The sequence below is a fragment of the Myotis nattereri genome, assembly GCF_964212035.1.
Source record: "Myotis nattereri genome assembly, chromosome: 5".
Taxonomy (NCBI): Eukaryota; Metazoa; Chordata; class Mammalia; order Chiroptera; family Vespertilionidae; genus Myotis; species Myotis nattereri.
Window position 1 is genome coordinate 12,042,409 of NC_138080.1, and position 18,985 is coordinate 12,061,393.

Genomic DNA, 18,985 nt, shown 5'->3' on the forward strand with positions numbered 1-18,985 from the left:
GCAGTCAAAATGACTTCCTTGGGCAATCTAGTGTTAAAAATGTCAGTCACTTTGCTAATGCCTTCTTAAATATTTTAAATATGAGTGCTTTAGATTCTTCAATGAAACTTCAGTAAAGAATCACAGGATAGGAATATATCCCAGGAAACCAGAAACACCAATCAGAAAGGATATATGCACCCCTATGTTCATAGCAGCACAATTCACCATAGCTAAGATCTGGAAACAGCCTAAGTGCCCATCAGTAGATGAATGGATTAGAAAACTGTGGTACATCTACACGATGGAATACTATGCTGCTCTAAAAAGGAAGGAACTCTTACCATTTGCAACAGCATGGATGGAACTGGAGAGCATTATGCTATGTGAAATAAGCCAGTCAATGAAGGAAAAATACCACATGATCTCACTCATTCATGGATAATAGAGACCATTATAAACTTTTGAATAATAATAGATACAGAGGCAGAGCTGCCTCAAACAGACTGTCAAACTGCAGCGGGAAGGCCGGGGAGGGTTGGGGGGCAGGAGGTAGGGGGGAAAGAGATCAACCAAAGGACTTGTATGCATGCATATAAGCATAACCAATGGACATTAAGACACTGGGGGATAGGGGAGGCTAGGGGACTGTCTAGGGCGGGGGGGGGGGGGGGGGGGAGGAAAGGACACATATGTAATACCCGTTGTAATACTTTAAGCAATAAAATAAAAAAAATAAATAAATAAAAATAAGAATCACAGGAAATGTTGGCCATATTATCCGATATAAGTAAAATGTGTAGCAGATTCAGTAACTCCATGTTAGATCTTTAATTCCAATTCAATATATTACTGACAGCCTTTAGGAAAATATTAAGCATTGCTTTGACTACATTTATTGAATCCCTATTAAAATAAATCTCCTCCATTAAATGAGTCATTTTTTTTCACATTTAATTTTTACTTTAATAACAAACCACCTTCTATTGGTGAAAATGACCTCACTCAAGCAAAATATTTCTAAATTAGTTTTAAATTAACAACTTAGATTTTAAAGTAACGTAAGGCCCTCATTAAAAACGTAGACTCTCAGAAACCCTCAATGTAAGCAAGATGAAACTTTTAAGAAGCAAAGTTAATTTTAAATGTTTTTCTCAAAACACCTTTCTTTAAAAACAAAAAAGTATAGAAAAGTCACTGAATTTCAGTAAAAAATTAAAGGGCAGAGAATGCCTATGGGAAAGGCAGCTGTAAATTCTGAACAGCAAAATTAACATTCATATTTTTGTTCTCGAAGAGCATTGAAAAGATGACACATCAGAAATTTTGGGTTCTAGTTGTTAGTTCTGCCACTAAGTAATCAAGTGATCTCTTAATATCTTGCCTCTCATTTGTAAACACACTGAAATTGTAATAATCTGTAAGGTTGTGTTTCAACCAAGTATTTCAAGATTCTTATGGTCAAATTTTTAGCTGCTTGAAAATAGGAACAGAAAACTGATTTTGCATCCCCATTCCCACAAGGATATTCTTTGTCAAGAAAACCTTGAGTCTTATTTTCTTCCAACCAAAAATAATAAATAAAAGGAGACATACTTAGTGTATGTGCATCTTCTAATCAGACACTATTAATCATTTCTTTTAAAATTAAATTACCTACCTCACTGGGGTGTTGTGAGGATTAATTCATTAGTATTTGTAAAGCACTTTGAGATCCTCAGGTCAAAGGCGCTATAGAAGTGCAAAGTAGTAGTATTATTACTAGATTCTTTGCTTATTTAAGGAATTTCACAATCCTTTAAAACCTAACTCTGTGTTATAATTTAGACATCTATTTGTAAAACCTTGTACATAACCCACATTATTCTTAACTATTTTAAAATATATTATAGGTAGAGAAGGGCAGGATGTATAAAAAATAATTTTAAAGGTTTAATTTTGATCTACAAATGGAGAAAGAGAGTCAGGAAAATCTAGTGTGACAAATTTTGTTTCGATAAAATTTTAGTGAGAAATCTATCGATCAGATTTAGAAGTGTGCCTAACTTTTGTACACACAACAAAAAACCACTTTAATTGCCGATTCTGCAATGAGAAATTCCTTTCTTCAAAGAGAAAAGGAAAATAATTTTCAAATCAATTCCATTTTAAAAGGGGTACTGAGCTTATATACATGCAACTGTCATGTAAACCTTTATATTTAAATCAGAATAACAGTATCAGTATGGACTGACATAAAAATAATTGAGCGACTTTTTCTTTAAGCTGGCCTCCCACGCCCAACTACACAAAGTAAACTAAGCAGTGAGAGGAGGTCAAAGCAATTTTGCTTTATGGAGTTTTAAAAGAAAAATTAAGAGGGCCAAAGCTTCAAAACCAGTTAATATCTTGGATTACTCCACCACTCCCCACCCCTTTTCCCCAACAAATCTTTTCACAATTAAAGCATTGTTTAAAAATTAAAGCACACACACATGTACACACACAAAGCTAAGAGAAACAGTATACATTGGCTAATCATCTCAATAAACAGACATTTCTTTTAAAAACTGCCAATACCCTCTGATGAAAATTCTCCAGTGCAACAGAAGCTCCAGTCCCAAGAGCAAACTGAAATTTATGTTATAACTTTAAAACACTTACCTCCTGCTCCTGTTGAAAGATGACAACTCTACCACCTTTATCTCCTGTTGCTAGTAATTCTCCAGAATGATTAAATTCTACTGTAGAAATTATATCTGCTGTATAATTGAAACAAACAAAAATAGGCATTAGTTTTTCTCTCCCAACTCCCTAGAGTTTTAGAACTTTGCATGCTTTCCCTAACATATTCCAAGTCTATACATACAACCTGCCATCAGAAATAAAATAAATCTAAAGTTCTTTCATAAATATTTTGGTTCATCAAAAAAAAATTCTCCCCAGAATAAACCAATATGACACACTATTTTAATAAACAGGAACACAACAAGTAATAAAAGTGGTTTATTAATATTTCATAACATTCACAAATGTAATGAAATCAACAACTTGTGAAACATTCTATGATAGCACCATTAAACATTTATAATCATCTTGCTAATTTTCTTTCTTATATACTTTTGATAAGCTCTTTTATGCAAACCCAAAGATGCACTCTAAAATTAAGGCAGATATAATTAAAATGGGAAAAATATTTAAATGTAAAAATAATTTCAGATGAAATTTTAAGCCATAAATTCATAAACTCAAATTATGGCCTCTCAAACAAAAATGTACAAACAGAACACACTTATGCAGATATGCTTTGTGCTATATGCACCTTCAGTATGCACAGCTCTTCTTGTGGCTCCCATACACTGCAGGGGCACTAGAATCAGACACACTGCACCCAAAGTTGGTGCTAACTTCACAGTCAAGTTCAAATAAAATTATCAGGGTTTTTTCCTTGCTTTTTGACACCAGAGCTATTTTCCTAAAGAAAAAAAAATCTAAGTTACAGAATTGGGTATTAAGATAAAGCAATACACTGTACCACTCACCACTGTTACTAACAAGTTCTTCTTGTTAGCATTATGCCTCATTAGGGAAGACTCCATCATTTTAAATAAATAAGTCAACTTTTTCTACAAGAAAGGGGTTATTTTCTGGTTTACATTAGCCCACTCTAAGATTTTAACAGCCCTAGCCTGTTTGGCTCAGTGGACAGAGCACGAGCCCATGGACTGAAGGATCCCAGTTTCCATTCCAGTCAAAGGCATGCTGGATCCTGGCCCTGGATCAATGCTCATGGGGGTCGAGGCTCATGCGGGAGGCAACCAATCTATGTGTTTCTCTCCTCCCCACCTTTCACTCTCTCTAAAAATCAATGGGAAAATAACCTCAGGTGAGGATTAACAAAAAAGAAGAATTTAATAATGCAACTTTATAAAGAACACTATGTCCCTAAAAATATACTGACCAATATATCTTATCAATAATCTGTCCAGCATTGCATTTTACAATTTTCTTTTTTTTTAGTGATTTTTCCAAGCCCAGCTTGATTTTGGAAAGCTTTCTTTGCTTTTCCCATTGTCTAGGTCCAAGGCATTTTACCTTTCTGAAACTCTGAGAACCTAATGAAAGTTACACATGCTCTCCCAAGAAATTGTACAAATTTAAATGCACACAAAAATATGCATACAATTTCATAGGGTCTGGACAGCATCTCACTTCCAGGTTAAAAATGTTAGCCCAGACAGCCCACCAGAGTCAGTAGTATTAGGAATAAAGAATGTTTACTGTTTACACTGCATACATATGTGACACAACGGTGTAAAACAATGTACTGGACTACTCTATAAAGCCAAATATCAATTAGTACTTAAAAGTCGATCTAGTAGGTGCTCTGTACTGCACTGACTTATATAGTGAATACAATAAAGCATTACAAGCATACCTAGTTCCTTCACTTAAAGCACAATAGAGTACAGCTGGAGAGAGAAAATAAGTAGGCATTAACAACATTAGGAGGTTAGGTTCTAAAATCAGGGAATGAGGTAAAAATCATACATAGTAAAAAGTATCTTTAAATTCAAATTCCTCAGACACCAGCACTTAGGAGAATTCTTTCCCTTCTAAGTCCAACTAGGCTAATTTCCTTACAACATTGATGTTTCTTTGGCTAACTCATCAAATAAAGGAGCTAATTTGAACATAAAACTATGCTTTGAAAGTTTTTCTGAGTTGTAAAATGTCAAGATCTCAGAAGGCCTCACTTGGAATAAGACATATAAAAAGGATGAATAAAAGGGAGAACAAAATCAAATAGTATTTATAGTTCATAAAAAACATCCAGGAATGAATTACGGAGACCACTATGAAACGAGCTTTGAACTGTATGTGCTACTGCATACTGGTGTGCCAAATTTGCCTGGATTCTGCAGAGCACCCAAACCTGTGATCTCCAGCTATGAGCTACCTGTTTATCAGCGTGCCATGATGTGCAAAACGTAAGGAAGCATGACTCTCTTCCTAACGCCTCGACCCTTTAATACAGTTCCTCATGTTGTGGTGACCCCCAATTTCATTGTTACAAACTGAACATAATTAAAGCATAGTGATTAATCACAAAAACAATATGTAATTATATATGTGTTTTCCAATGGTCTTAGGTGACCCTGTGAAAGGGTCGTTCAACTCCCAAAGGGGTCGCGACCCACAGGTTGAGAACTGCTGGCCTATGTCTAAAACGTTTCAGGTGAACAATTACTTTTATTGAAAAGCCCAGAATGCTAAAACTAAGAGAGAATTTTGTACCTTTTAGCAATGCACTCTGGGTAACACACACATTCATTCTCATTCTCATTCTCTCTCCCTCTCTCTCTCTCTCTCTCTCTCTCTCTCTCTCTCTCTCTCTCTCTCTCTCTCTCTCTCTCTCTGGAGAAGCAAGCTGAAATATAAATGTATTTCATGAAAATTTTGAATCCTGTATACTAGAGTTTTAGAACAAACTACTAATTAAAATTACAAATACTGAAAAACATTTTACTCTTGAAATTAAAGTAACTATAACATACTTTTAAAAGGCAGAGAGAGACATCAACCTGGTAGAGCCATAATACCAAACTCCAGGCATGGTCCAGTATAGCACAACAATGGGTCATGTTCTCACACACATCTTAGAGGTTACATGTATATATATTTTTATTAGTTTCAGAGAGGAAGGGAGAGAGGGAGGGAGATTGAAACATCAATGATGAGAGAGAATCATTGATTGGCTACCTCCTGCACCCCTCAACACTGGGGATAGAGCCTCCAACCCGAGCATGTGCCCTTGACCGGAATCGAACCCAGGACCCTTCACTCTGCAGGCCAACACTCTATCCACTGAGCCAAACCAGCCAGGGCTTAGAGGTTACTTTTATATTTCCTAAATAATCAATGTTTAAAATGTATTCAACAACAAATAGCAACAAAGAACAAGACACTTCTTTTAAAGAAAACCAAGAATCTTTCTTATGATCAATAAAAATGTTATTTTACAATGAAAAAAATGCCTGTGTTAATCTTTGAAAAGAACATTTTAATATAATAAAAGGAAAGGGCTCCCTTTTGGAACAGTAGTCAACTGCGCTACTGTGAATTAAATCATCATAGCAATGTTTGATACACAATGACTTCTAAAGTGTGTAATGTAAAGGCAGTATTTAAAAGGAATGCTCAAATATTGGTAAGAAAAGACAACCAAGATGGTGACATAGGTAAACACCTGAACTTGCTGCAGTGCAAAACCACATTAAAACTACAACTAAAAGAAAAAACGAACATCATCCAGAACCACGGGAAGGCTGGCTAAGTGGAAATTCTACAACTAGAAGGAAAGAGAAAAGCGCACTGAGCGGGTAGGAGGTGCAGAAGTGCAGAGGTACAGAAGCGTGCAAAAGGGGCTGGCAGCTGGGCACCCTGTTGTCTTTTTTAATCGGGAGGGAGATACAAGCTCCTGACTGCTCTGAACTCTAGTTACGGGTGAGAATCTGGGGACCCAGACTCATACGGGCCGCAATATGAGGGCGGCTTTCTCACAGAGGTGCTCACAGCGTTCATTGTTCTTGCATTTGGCCGTGGGACACAGAGACCCAGGGACCTATAGGGGCAGGGCTGATGGGCAACCATTGCTATTTGCTCCGCCCTGGTGATTCCCTGAGACCCCGCCCCACCCAATTTACAACCCCACCGAAGCTGTGTGCAGAGGCTTTGCATAGTAATGTCTTGGCCTTTCTCTGCCTAAAAACCTGTCAGACAGCAGTTGGGTCAGAGAACCCCAGAGCTTCCAAAAGAAGGATTAAGGCTGTCAGCAGTCTGCACTACTTCACAGCTGAGCCTCATCTGGGCACCTCCAAACCCCAAAAAAAGAGGAGGTATCTGCAGATCTCTCTGTAGCTCCTGCTGGGTGACCTCAGGCAGTGGCTGACTTTGCAACTCCTTGGAGATCCAAGAGCCAGTCTACCCAGTGGTCAGAGTGAGACCATCCAGAATACAACTCTTCACATCCATAAGAGACACACTCAGGGGCAGACTCAGTGAGCGCCAAAGCCCCACTGAAGCAAGTCCTGCCTCATAAGGGTGTCTCCAATACAGAAGTTCTTCCATTGTAGACACAACTGGTCCTCACAGCCAATCAGCCTGGAGGTCAATTCCTCCCAGTGATACCAACAGCAATCAAGGCTTAACTACAACAAGACTGCACAAAGCCCACAAAGGGGTGCACCAAGAGTCTCCACCTCAGGTAATTAGGGAGGCTGAGCCACTGGGCACTATAGGACACCTAGCACACAAAGCCACTCTATCAACACAGGGAAGCAGCCAAAACGCAGAGACAAAGAAACAAATCACAAATGAAAGAAATGGAAGAAAGCAAACTACTGGATATAGAGTTCAAAACCACGGTTATAAGCTTACTCAAGAATCTTCTAGAAACCTCCAAGAAATATAGTGAGACCCTCAAGGATATGAAAAAGGACCAATTAGAAATTAAGCATACACTGACAGAAATAAAGAATAATATACAGAGAACCAACAGCAGACTAGAGGATCCCAAGAATCAAGTCAAAGATTTGAAATATGAAGAGGCAAAAAACACCCAACCGGAAAAGCAGAAGGAACAAAGAATCCAAAAATATGAAGATAGTGTAAGGAGCCTCTGGGACAACTTCAAGCGTACCCACATCCGAATTATGGGGGTGCCAGAAGAAGAGAGAGAGCAAGATACTGAAAACCTATTTGAAGAAATGACAGAAATCTTCCCCTACCTGGTGAAAGAAATAGACTTACAAGTCCAGGAAGCGCAGAGAACCCCAAAGAAAAGGAATCCGAAGAGAACCACACCAAGACACATCATAATTAAAATGCCAAGAGCAAAAGACAAAGAGAGAATCTTAATAGCAGCAAGAGAAAAACAGTCAGTTACCTACAAGGGACTACAAATCAGCTACGACTGTCAGCTGATTTCTCAACAGAAACCATGCAGGCCAGAAGGGAGTGGCAAGAAATATTCAACGTGATGAATGGCAAGAACCTACAACCAAGATTACTCTACCCAGCAAAGCTATCATTTAGAATTGAAGGTCAGATAAAGAGCTTCACACATAAGAAAAAGCTAAAGGAGTTCATCACTGTCAAACTATATGAAATGCTGAAGGGTATTCTTTAAGAAGAGGAGGAAGAAGAAAAAGGTAAAGACAAAAATTATGAACAACAAAGTGACAACAAATACATCAACAAGTGAATCTAAAAATCAAGTGAATAAAAAATCTGATGAACAGACTAAACTGGTGAATAGAATTGAATCAGGGGCATAGAAAGGGAGTGGACTGACAATTCTCAGGAGGAAGAAGGTGTTGGGGGTGCAGAAAGAGACTGGACAAAAATTGTACACCTATGGATGAGGACAGTGAGGGGGGGGGGGGTAAGGGTAGGAGGTAGGGTGGGAACCGGGTGGAGGGGAGCTGTGGGGGGAAAAAGAGGAACAACTGTAATAATCTGAACAAAGATTTATTAAAAAATACATATTGGTAAGAAAATTGAACACAGCCCTAGCTGGTCTGGCTCTGTGGATAGAGCATCAGCCTGTGGACTGAAGGGTCCCAGGTTTGATTCCAGTCAGGGGGGCACATGCCCAGGTTCCAGGCTTGATTCCCAGTAGGGGGCATACAGGAGGCAGCCGATCAATGATTCTCTCATCATTGATCTCTCTCTCTCTCTTTCTCAATGCTTTTGACCTTTGTTGTTAAATTCTATGTACTATTAATAAAAACCAAGGAATTTATCATGTGTTATATAAAATGGAATTCTTATTTCTTCCTACCCCTCTTTCTAAACTGTCAGCACCTGACTTTCATCCTAAGGTGAAATAAGTGCTTGCTTTTGGAGGTGGAATGGTAGTTGCTGGTGGGAATGATGACAGCACTACATCTTGCTGGTCTGTTTTCACTTCATAGGGCATATCACACCATTCCCTTTTGGTTACTTTCTCTATTTCTTATGTGCTATAACATTATAAACAGAATAGGACATAATTAGATAGCTAAAGGTTCAAAAATGTAACACACTCAGCATAAAAATCAGATGAGAGACAATTAAATAGTATATATAAATGGTAGTAATAAACAAGTCACCAAATTAGTATTAGTTATGACATTCACTAAATACTTCAATGCTTGCATTGTGAGGAAATTTATAGGGCTATTGATTGACTTTATAATTCCATTTTGGGACTATGACCCAAATAAATAATTTGAAAGAAACCAATTAAAATTAGAACAGAAATGGTTATGGCTGTATTATCCCTATAATAAAAAAAAGCTAAGCACATTTCAAACATTCAATAATTAAGAAATGTAAAAGTAACCTCTAAGATGGATGTGAGATTTATCAGGATGATCACTATATAATAATATGTCAACTGTAATTGAAAAATAAAAATGACTTAAAAATTTAAAAGTAACCTCTAGTATACAGATTGAAAAACTATGGACCCTCCAGTTGTTTTTATAAGTAATGTTTTATTGGAATCCAACTATGCCTGTTTACTTTGTTGAATAGTTGGGACAGATTGAAAGTTCTCACTATCTGGCCCTTCAAGAAAATGTTATCAACTCTTGCTTTACATATTAACATTAAAATAACAAATATGGTTTTTGTGGATACAGAGACATAACCAACTAATGTCAAAGTACACACTCTACACACAGATATGTACAACTATAATGTGTCAAGCACTGTGCTAAGTGAGCATTTACATATATTATCATTTAATCCTTAAAATAACACAGATATTTTAAATTTATACAAGAATATAGTGAAGCACTGAGAGTTTAAGTAACTTGGCTATCACACCTCTACCAAGTGTCAGAGACAGGATTCAAATTTAGCAGGTATGAACAATCATATGAATAAGGTGGCAGCACAGAATTCTCTAAGTCACTGAATGATGACTAGAGCAATAATGTGCAAGTGCTCAATTGATTGCCTCTTTTTCGTTGCCAAAATGCCTGTGTTCAATAGAAGGGTCAAACTACATCGATTTCACATATTTACGAATGACCACTAATGACTACTAATGTCCCTGTATTTTTTCAGCACTCACTACATGCAAGTAACTTGGTGATCTACATTCTGAAGTCTATCCCTAAGAGGCTTATAAGAAAGTGGAATATAATCACAACAGATGAATAGTTAACCAAGAAAGGATTTAGTAAATGTTTAAGAAAACCAAAGGAATATCATAAAGCAAATTAAACAATTACAAAATGAATTATAACACATACAGACTGAGTATATACATAAAGATGCTCACTCCTTTTTTAAATAAAAGAGGGAGAAATCAACTGGGAGGAATTCCCTATGCATTTTTAACCATTTGAATTATAGATACCTCAAAGTTCCACTTAAAATAGTTAATAAGCATCCACAGGATGCTAACAAATCTGATTCTTTTCTTTGTCTCAATATGACTAGGCTTTAAAGCTAAATAACATAGAAGAAAACTTTAAAGGCTGAAACTCATAAAATACTATAAACAGTACTGCAGCAAATAACTCTAAAAATTCGGACATTATCTGCCTTGTGTGAAACAAGACAGCATGAATCTTAATATAATTTTGAGGTTTACATAAATTCTATGATTAACCATTCTTACTTAAAACTCTGCATTCTGAATATTATCTCAAAAGGGACTGCTCTGGCCCTGGCCTGTGTTGTTGAGTAGTTAAAGCGCCAGCCCACGCACGGAAGGGTCACAGGCTCGATTCCTGGCCCCAGTCAGGGTGCATGCAGGAGACAATCAATCAATGTGTTTCTCAAAAAAATCAACAGGACATTGATTCCTGGCCGATTTGGCTCCGTGGATAGAGCGTTGGCCTGCAGACTAAAGGGTCCCAGGTTCGATTCTGGTCAAGGGCATGTACCTTGGTTGCAGGCACATCCCCAGTAGGGGGTGTGTGGGAGGCAGCTGATCGATGTTTCTCATCGATGTTTCTGGCTCTGTCTCTCTCCCTTCCTCTCTGTAAAAAAATCAATAAAATATATATATATTTAAAAAATCAACAGGACCCTAACCGGTTTGGCTCAGTGGATAGAGCGTCGGCCTGCAGACTCCCTGGCTCGATTCCGGACAAGGGCATGTACCTTGGTTTCGGGCACATCCAAGTAGGGAGTGTGCAGGAGGCAGCTGATTGATGTTTCTAACTCTCTATCCCTCTCCCTTCCTCTCTGTAAAAAACATAAAAACAAAAACAAAACACACACACACACACACACACACACACCCCACACTGGTAATTGCTCTTGTAGCAAGTCTTTGTAGACACTTGCTCTTTATCACCAGAGCAGGCTTTTTGTTGTTGTTAATCCATATTATATATATAAAATCAACAGGAAAAATATCCTCAGGTAAGGATTAACAACAACAAAAAGCCTGCTCTGGTGATAAAAGAGCAAGTGTCTACAAAGACCTGCCACAAGAGCAATTACCAGTGTGGTATACTGAACATTATCTTTTTACAATTAATATTTGATTTACACGAAACTCTACCAGATAATTAGTTTCCTCTCCTTTTAATTCCATTTCAGTAAAAACAAAGAACACTAAAACTAACTGTATAAACAAAGATATACATGAAAGAACCCAATAAAAATGTGCAGTAACTTAGCACTTCTTCTTTTAAAAGACTGAAGTGAAAGACACAAGTAAAAATTAAAAATCTATAATTGGCCTTCTGCTTCCTGCCATTAAGGAATAAGACAATCTGGATTCATTCTCTTACTGTGAATGACTAGGAAACAAACAAAACAATGGGCAACATGGAGTATAAGGGCTATGAACCCTTGGAGTAGAGAAAGAAAGTGAGCACTGTGTTTGCCCCAGTTTACTGCCTGGCCAATGTATGAGTAAGGAAGAATCCAAGCACCAAGTAGCAATCTCAATGACTTGTGGAGACAGAAACAGAGGGTTAGGAAAAGCCAAAGCGGCTAGAATGTGTAGAAGTAGAGAAAGTTCAAGGGATTTAAATAGGGTTCACTTAAGCATCTTTGGTTGATAGATCTGAGGATATATGGTTGACACTCCACCAAGCCTAGGAAAAGAACCAACAGAAAGCTTATGAGGGCTCAGAATAGTTAAGGGTCCCACCAGCCGGAATCGAGAAACCTCATTCAATGAGGCATCAGGTAGAGTCCTCCCAAGAGTATCATCTTAGTAGTAGGGCTATTCAGCACTGAAGACTCAATCTGTCCTAACAAAACTTAAAAGCAAACTTTAAAAGGATCAAATTAATCTCAAGTAACTTAACTATGTGCTAGAACAAAATCCAACACTCAACAATGTAAATTCACAATGTCTGAATCCAATCTAAAATCACCAGGAATGTAAAGAAGCAGAAAAATATGACCTATAACCAGAAGAAAACTAAATCAACAGAAACAGAGCCAGAAAACAGAAATAATAAAGGTCTGAGCAGACAAGGGACAATAGCTGTTGTAAATATGTTCCATATGCTCAAGAACATAGAATAAACCATGAACATGATGAGAAATGGAAGATAAAGAAGGAATATCTAAAAATGAAAACATACTATCTAAAATGAAAAGATACGCAGCCAGCCCTGGTTTGCAGCTTGGCCTCGCCTGGGAACCTCAAAGCCAACACAAGTAGCAGCCACCTGCAGATGGCTTGGTAGCTCATGCCCAGTGGCCCCAGGCAGAACACAGGCAGCAGCCTACCTTGGCCTACACTTCCTAGGAGGACCCAGAACCAGTGCACCCAGTGGATAGCTTCAGACCATTTTGAAGCACCTCCACAAGTGACACACTTAAGCGACGGACTCAGCAGGCACCAGAGCCCCACTGAAGTAAGTCCTGCTCTGGAGTTAGCCTCTGCACAGCCGATGCTTTGCAGTCATCAGTGCTTGGTGGTCAGTGGTCACAGCCAGTTGATCCTTGCAGCTGATCAAACTGGGGGTAAATTCCTCCCACTGACGTGCTGATTTCAATCAAGGCTCAACTACAAGAGGAGGAAGGTGTGTTCAACCCACACCTCAAGTGCCCAGCTTGGGTGAGCAGAAAGGCTGGGCCACTAGACACTACATAACACCTACTACATTAGGACACTCTACCAAGCCTGGGAGACATAGCAGCTCTACCTAATACATAGAAACAAACACAGGGAGGCTGCCAAAATGAGGAGACAAAGAAACATGTCCCAAATGAAAGAACAGAATAAAACTCCAGAAAAAGAACTAAACCAAAAGGATACAAGCAATCTACTAGATGCGGAGTTCAAAACATTGGTTATAAGGATGCTCAATTAATTTAATGAGAAAAATCAACAATATAGAAAAGGACCAGACAGAAATGAAGGATACACTAACTAAAATAAAGAATAATTTACAGGGAATCAATAGTAGATGAAACCGAGAATCAAATCAGCAATTTGTAATATATAAAGAAGTAAAACACACCCAATCACAACAGCAAAAAAATAAATAAATAAAAAATTTTAAATCCAAAGATAAACACAAAGAGGCCAACACCAAGACACATCATAATTAAAATGTCAAAGGTTAAAGACAGAGAGAATCTTAAAGTAGCAAGAGAAAAGCAGTTAGTTACATACAAGGGAGCTCCCATTAGACTGTCAACTGATTTCTCAACAGAAACTTTGCAGGCCAGAGGGATTGGCAAGAAATATTCAAAGTGATGAAAAGCAAGGACCTACAACCAAGACTAGTACTCTAGTACTAGCAAAGCTATTATTCAGCATCTAAGGACAGATAAAGAGCTTCCCATAGAAGGAAAAGTTAAAGGAGTTTGTGACCACCAAATCAGTATTATATGAAATGTTAGTCGTCTTCTTAATGAAAAGGAAAAAAAAAATATGAACAAGAAAATGGCAATCAATGCATATCTATTAACAATTGTATCTAAAAAACAAAGGAACAAGCAGAACATAAAGAGACTCACAGATATAGAGAACATTTTGATGGTTGCCAGAGGGGAGGGCAGTTGAAGGAATGGGTATAAGGAGTAAAGGGATTAAGTACAAATTGGTTGTTACAGAATAGTCATAGGGAAGTAAAGTACAACATAGGGAATATAGTCAATCTAATCTAATAAACGACAAACATGCAAATTGACCATACCTTCGCTATGCCTTAAGCCACACCCACCAGCCAATCAGAGAAACTGTATGCAAATTAACCCAACCAAGATGGCGGCCGGCAGCCATGGAGCTGAAGCGAGCAGAAGGCTTGCTTGTTCCAGTGATGGAGGAAGCCTGCCTGGCTCTCAGCTCCACTCAAAAGCAACAAAGTTGCAATTATACAAGGTAAATAAACCCCAGATACCTGCTTTCAGCCGGCCGTGGCCACGGAGCTGGAGCGAGCAGGAGCCAGCTCTCAGCTCCACTGAAGGCAACAAATTTTCAATTATAGAAGGTACATAAATCCCAGAATAAAAGAAAAAAAGGAGAGGCTGGGATCTTATGCTTGGCCAGCCTGAAAACGGCCATCAGCCCCTCACCCAGACTGGCCAGGCACCTCAGTGGAGACCCCCACCCTGAAGGGGGTGTGACCAGCTGCAAACAGCCATCAGCCCCTCACCCAGGCTGGCCAGGCACCCAAGCGGGACCCCCACCCTGATCTGGAACACCCTTCAGGGCAAACCAGTCACCAGGGCACCAGGTCTCTATCCTATATAGTAAAAGGGTAATATGCAAACTGACCCTAACAGCAGAATGACTGGGAATGACTGGTCACTATGACACACACTGACCACCAGGGGCAGATGCTCAATGCAGGAGCTGCCCCCTGGTGGTCAGTGCGCTCCCACAGGGGGAGCTCTGCTCAGCCACAAGCCAGGCTGATGGCTGCCAGTACAGCGGTGGTGGTGGGAGCCTCTCCTGCTTCCTCAGCAGCGCTAAGGATGTCCGACTGCAGCTTAGGTCTGCTGGGCTTCCAGAGGTATGTCTGATTGCCATGTTAGGCCCAATCCCCTGGGGAGCGGGCCTAAGCCAGCAGGTGGTCATCCCCCGAGGGGTCCCAGACTGCGAGAGGGCACAGGCCGGGCTGAGGGACTGCCCCCCCAGTGCACAAATTTTTGTGCACTGGGCCTCTAGTCTATAATAATAAAAGAATAATATGCAAATCAACTGAACGGCCAAATAGCAGAATGACTGTCCAGACGACCTTCCAGACGACCTTCTGGATGAAGCAGGGGCTGCGAGGGCCTACCCTTGCATGAATTTCATGCACCGGGCCTCTAGTCCTATATAATCCCATATAATAAAAGGGTAAAATGCAAATTGACCCCAACGGTGAAATGACTGGAACAACCTGTCGCTTTGCCATGCACTGACCACCAAGGGGCAGACGCTCAATGCAGGAGCTATCCCCTGCTGGTCAGTGTGCTCTCACAAGGGAAGCTCCACTCAGCCACAAGCCGGGCCCCTCTCCCGCCTCCTCGTTAGCACTAAGGATGTCCGACTGCGGCTTAGGCCCGCTCAAGCTGTCAGTTGGCCAACCCCCCAAGGGCTCCTGGGCTGCCAGAGAGATGTCTGCCAACTTAGGCCCAATCCCCCAGGTAGCTGGCCTAAGCCAGCAGGTGGACACCCCCCAAGGGGTCCCCAGACTATGAGAGCGCACAGGCAAGGCTGAGGGACCCCATGTGTACAAATTTTCATGCCCCAGGCCTCTAGTATTCTAATAACTATGTATGGTGTTAGATGGTTATAAGATTTAGTGGGATGATCACTTAGTAAGTTATGTAATTTCTAATTACTGGGCTGTGCACTTGAAACTATATTATAATGTATGTGAACTGTAATTGAAAAATAAAATAAAATTAAAAAAGATACAATGGATGGGATTAATAAAAGAGGCAGTGCAGTAGCCAAGATCAGTAACTGTGAAGGCCCAGTAATGGAGTAATTTTTAAAAAAGAAGCAAAGGGGTGTAAAAAGAAAAATAACTTGACTTGCAGGATAGTATCAAGTGTTCTAACATATGTGTCACTGCAGTACCATGAAAAAAGGTGGGCAATATTTGAAAAAATTAAGTATGTAAGTACTCAAGCATAATGGCACTGTAAGTAGAATAATCAAATCAAGTGGCAATTCAAAAACATCAATAAGCCTTGCACTGGTGATGTGACTGCAAAATAATGAAAAATTCTTTGTAAAATTTCAATATTTCACAGCACAATCTTCCCTTGATTTACACACAGTAAACTTAAGTTTGCACATTAAACTCATGCAAAACAAAACAAAACAAACCTAATAAAAAAAAAGTTTAGTTTTAGCCTTAGAAGATAAAATAAGTTTTTTTTCACTACTGTGATCATTTGGGAGAATATTCTGAGTCATGCAGATCAAGGGACAATTTTTTTCTTTCCTCACGATTGTCCTGCAAACTGCCAAATAGCTAGCATGCTTGGTCCATTACTAGTAAATGGCAAATCATTGGCAAAATTAAGTCAAAATGAATTTAATAGGACAAGAGTTTATTTTACATGTAATAATAAAAAGTAAGGTAAAGATACAAAATTCATAAATATGCTCAAAGATTTTTACTAGGAAGAGAGGAGTTGACAAAAATCTATAATAATAAAACCATAATATGCTAATTAGACTGGACATCCTTCTAGATGAAGCCGGGGCTCCAAGAGCCGAGCCCCTTGCACAAATTTCATGCACCTGGCCTCTAGTCATAATTATAATAGAAGATTGACATATCCTTCTCCATAAAAAATAAAAAAGGCAGGGAAAGGGGTATTTGGGATGGAGATGGGATACTTGAAAAATGTAACTGATAATTTAAAAATCACATTCCCTATCCACAATAAAATTAGCTTAAGAATAATAACTATTGGTTCTAATCAACCACTTGGTAATCTTAAGGGCAAAGAAAAAAATCAGTATTGCAATAAAAATACCTTAAAAAAGACACTGGGGGGTAGGGGAGGCCAGGGGAAAGTCAAGGGGAGAAAAAAAAGAGACATATGTAATACTCTTTGTAATACTTTAAGCAATAAAATAAAATTTAAAAAAAAAACCTTAAAAAGATTTATAGGAAACTATGTAATATTTAAAATAGCATTATTTTTGTAAAAAAGATACAATGATCACTATAAGCTAACCAACTTATAAAAATTGAAATAAAAAATGTGAAATACCACCGAGATAACATAACCATAAATAAATGAATTTTAGCAAACTCATGTAAACTGCAAAATATACATCAGATGTATTTATATATGTGATTTCTACAAAATCAATCCCAGATTAAAGGAATAATTAAAATTAATTTTACTTTTAAAAATTCTACAAGTAAACTACTTTGTAAAAAAAGATTATCTTGCAAGTGAACCCCACTTCTGAGAGAACTATGGTTATTTTAGTACTAGTGGCCCAGTGCACGGATTCATGCACATTGAAAGGAAATTGGGAGCCCGCACCCACGTGCCCAGGGAGTTTCCAGGTCCCTGTGAGCTGCCGGGAAGTTGTGTGGGGCATCTGTCCTCCTCCCTGCTGCTTCCTGAAAAAGTATTTCCAAATATCCTTTCTATGGCCAGGGTCACACCTTGCCAGCTGGGAGGTCCCCAGTGGATGTCTTGGGCCGTGCTGGATGCTTTCCACTGCTCAGAGCCGGATAAGAGACACTCCAAGGTGAACAATACAAAATTAGGGATCTTGGGGGTTGGGGGTTCTGTTGCCCACACCCTCACCCTTCAGATCCATATCTTTACTCTTACCCTGTCAGTCGCCACCTTGTGGCCACTGTTATATTGCTGCCTTCCTCTGTAGCTCTGGGGCAATCGGTAAGGGATGAGATTTGATCTCGATGCCCAAGGCTGAGTTCCAGGAGCCTGGCAATGATATCAGGCTCGTCCTGAGTACTCTGAGGTCTGCACTTCAACTGTTCTCTGAAGACTGTAACTGCAGGCTAATGGGGTATGAAGAATGTAGCAGTGCGCTAAGAGGCAGGCAGCCAAGGAGGAGCCCGAGCCGAGGTCGGGCACCGCTCCCACTCATCCAGGCCCTGCTGCACCTACCGCTGCCACTCAGTAGCACTGCTGCAGAGGCGGGAGAGGCTCATGCTGCCACTGCAATGCTTGCCAGCCGTGAGCCTGGCTTCTGGCTGAGTGGTGCTCCTGCTATTGGAGTGCACTGACAACCAGGGGGCAGCTCCTGTATTGAGCGTCTGCCCTCTGGTGGTCAGTGTGTGTCATAGTGACTGGATGACCGGTCATTCTGTTGTAACGGTTGCTTGGACTTCTATATATATACTAGAGGCCCGGTGCACAAAAATTTGTGCACTTGGGGAGGAGGGGGCCCCTTAGCTCCGCCTGTGCCCTCTCGCAGTCTGGGACCACTCAGGGGATGACCACCTGCTGGCTTAGGCCCGCTCCCCAGGGGATTGGGCCTAACATGGCAATCAGACATACCTCTGGCAGCCCGGCAGCCCTCAGGGGATGTCCACTTGCCAGTGGGGAGCAGGCCTAAACTGCAGTCGGACATCCTTAGCGCTGCTGAGGAAGCAGGAGAGGCTCCCACCACCACCGCTGTACTGGCAGCCATCAGCCTGGCTTGTGGCTGAGCAGAGCTCCCCATGTGAGAGTGCCCTGACCACCAGAGGGCAGCTCCTGCATTGAGCGTCTGCCCCCTGGTGGTCAGTGTGTGTCATAGTGACCAGTCATTCCCAGTCATTCTGCTGTTAGGGTCAGTTTGCATATTACCCTTTTACTATATAGGATAGAGGCCTGGTGCACAGGTGGGGGTCCCGCTTGGGTGCCTGGCCAGCCTGGATGAGGGGCTGATGGCTGTTTGCAGCTGGTCACACCCTCCTCATGGTGGGGGTCCCCACTGGGGTGCCTGGCCAGTCTGGGTGAGGGACTGAGGGCCGTTTTCAGGCTGACGGGTGACTGAAGCTCCCAACCTCTCCTTTTTTTCTTTCTTTTTTTATTCTGGGATTTATTTACCTTCTATGGCTGTCAC

General features: G+C 40.2%; 1 protein-coding gene across 3 annotated transcripts in view; it reads right to left on the minus strand.

The window, feature by feature from the left end:
* Positions 1 to 18,985, minus strand: part of PPP2R2A (protein phosphatase 2 regulatory subunit Balpha) — a gene marked incomplete at its 5' end in the record, with an annotated part of 103,370 nt that overhangs the window by 35,750 nt on the left and 48,635 nt on the right. For 2 of the 3 annotated variants that reach the window (XM_081090989.1, XM_081090991.1), the window contains one exon: positions 2,623 to 2,720. In XM_081090989.1, the coding sequence (XP_080947115.1) occupies positions 2,623 to 2,720 (98 nt within the window). Of the gene's footprint in view, positions 1 to 1,639; positions 1,711 to 2,622; positions 2,721 to 18,985 lie in introns of all 3 variants that reach the window. The other variant, XM_081090990.1, reaches the window with a different exon arrangement.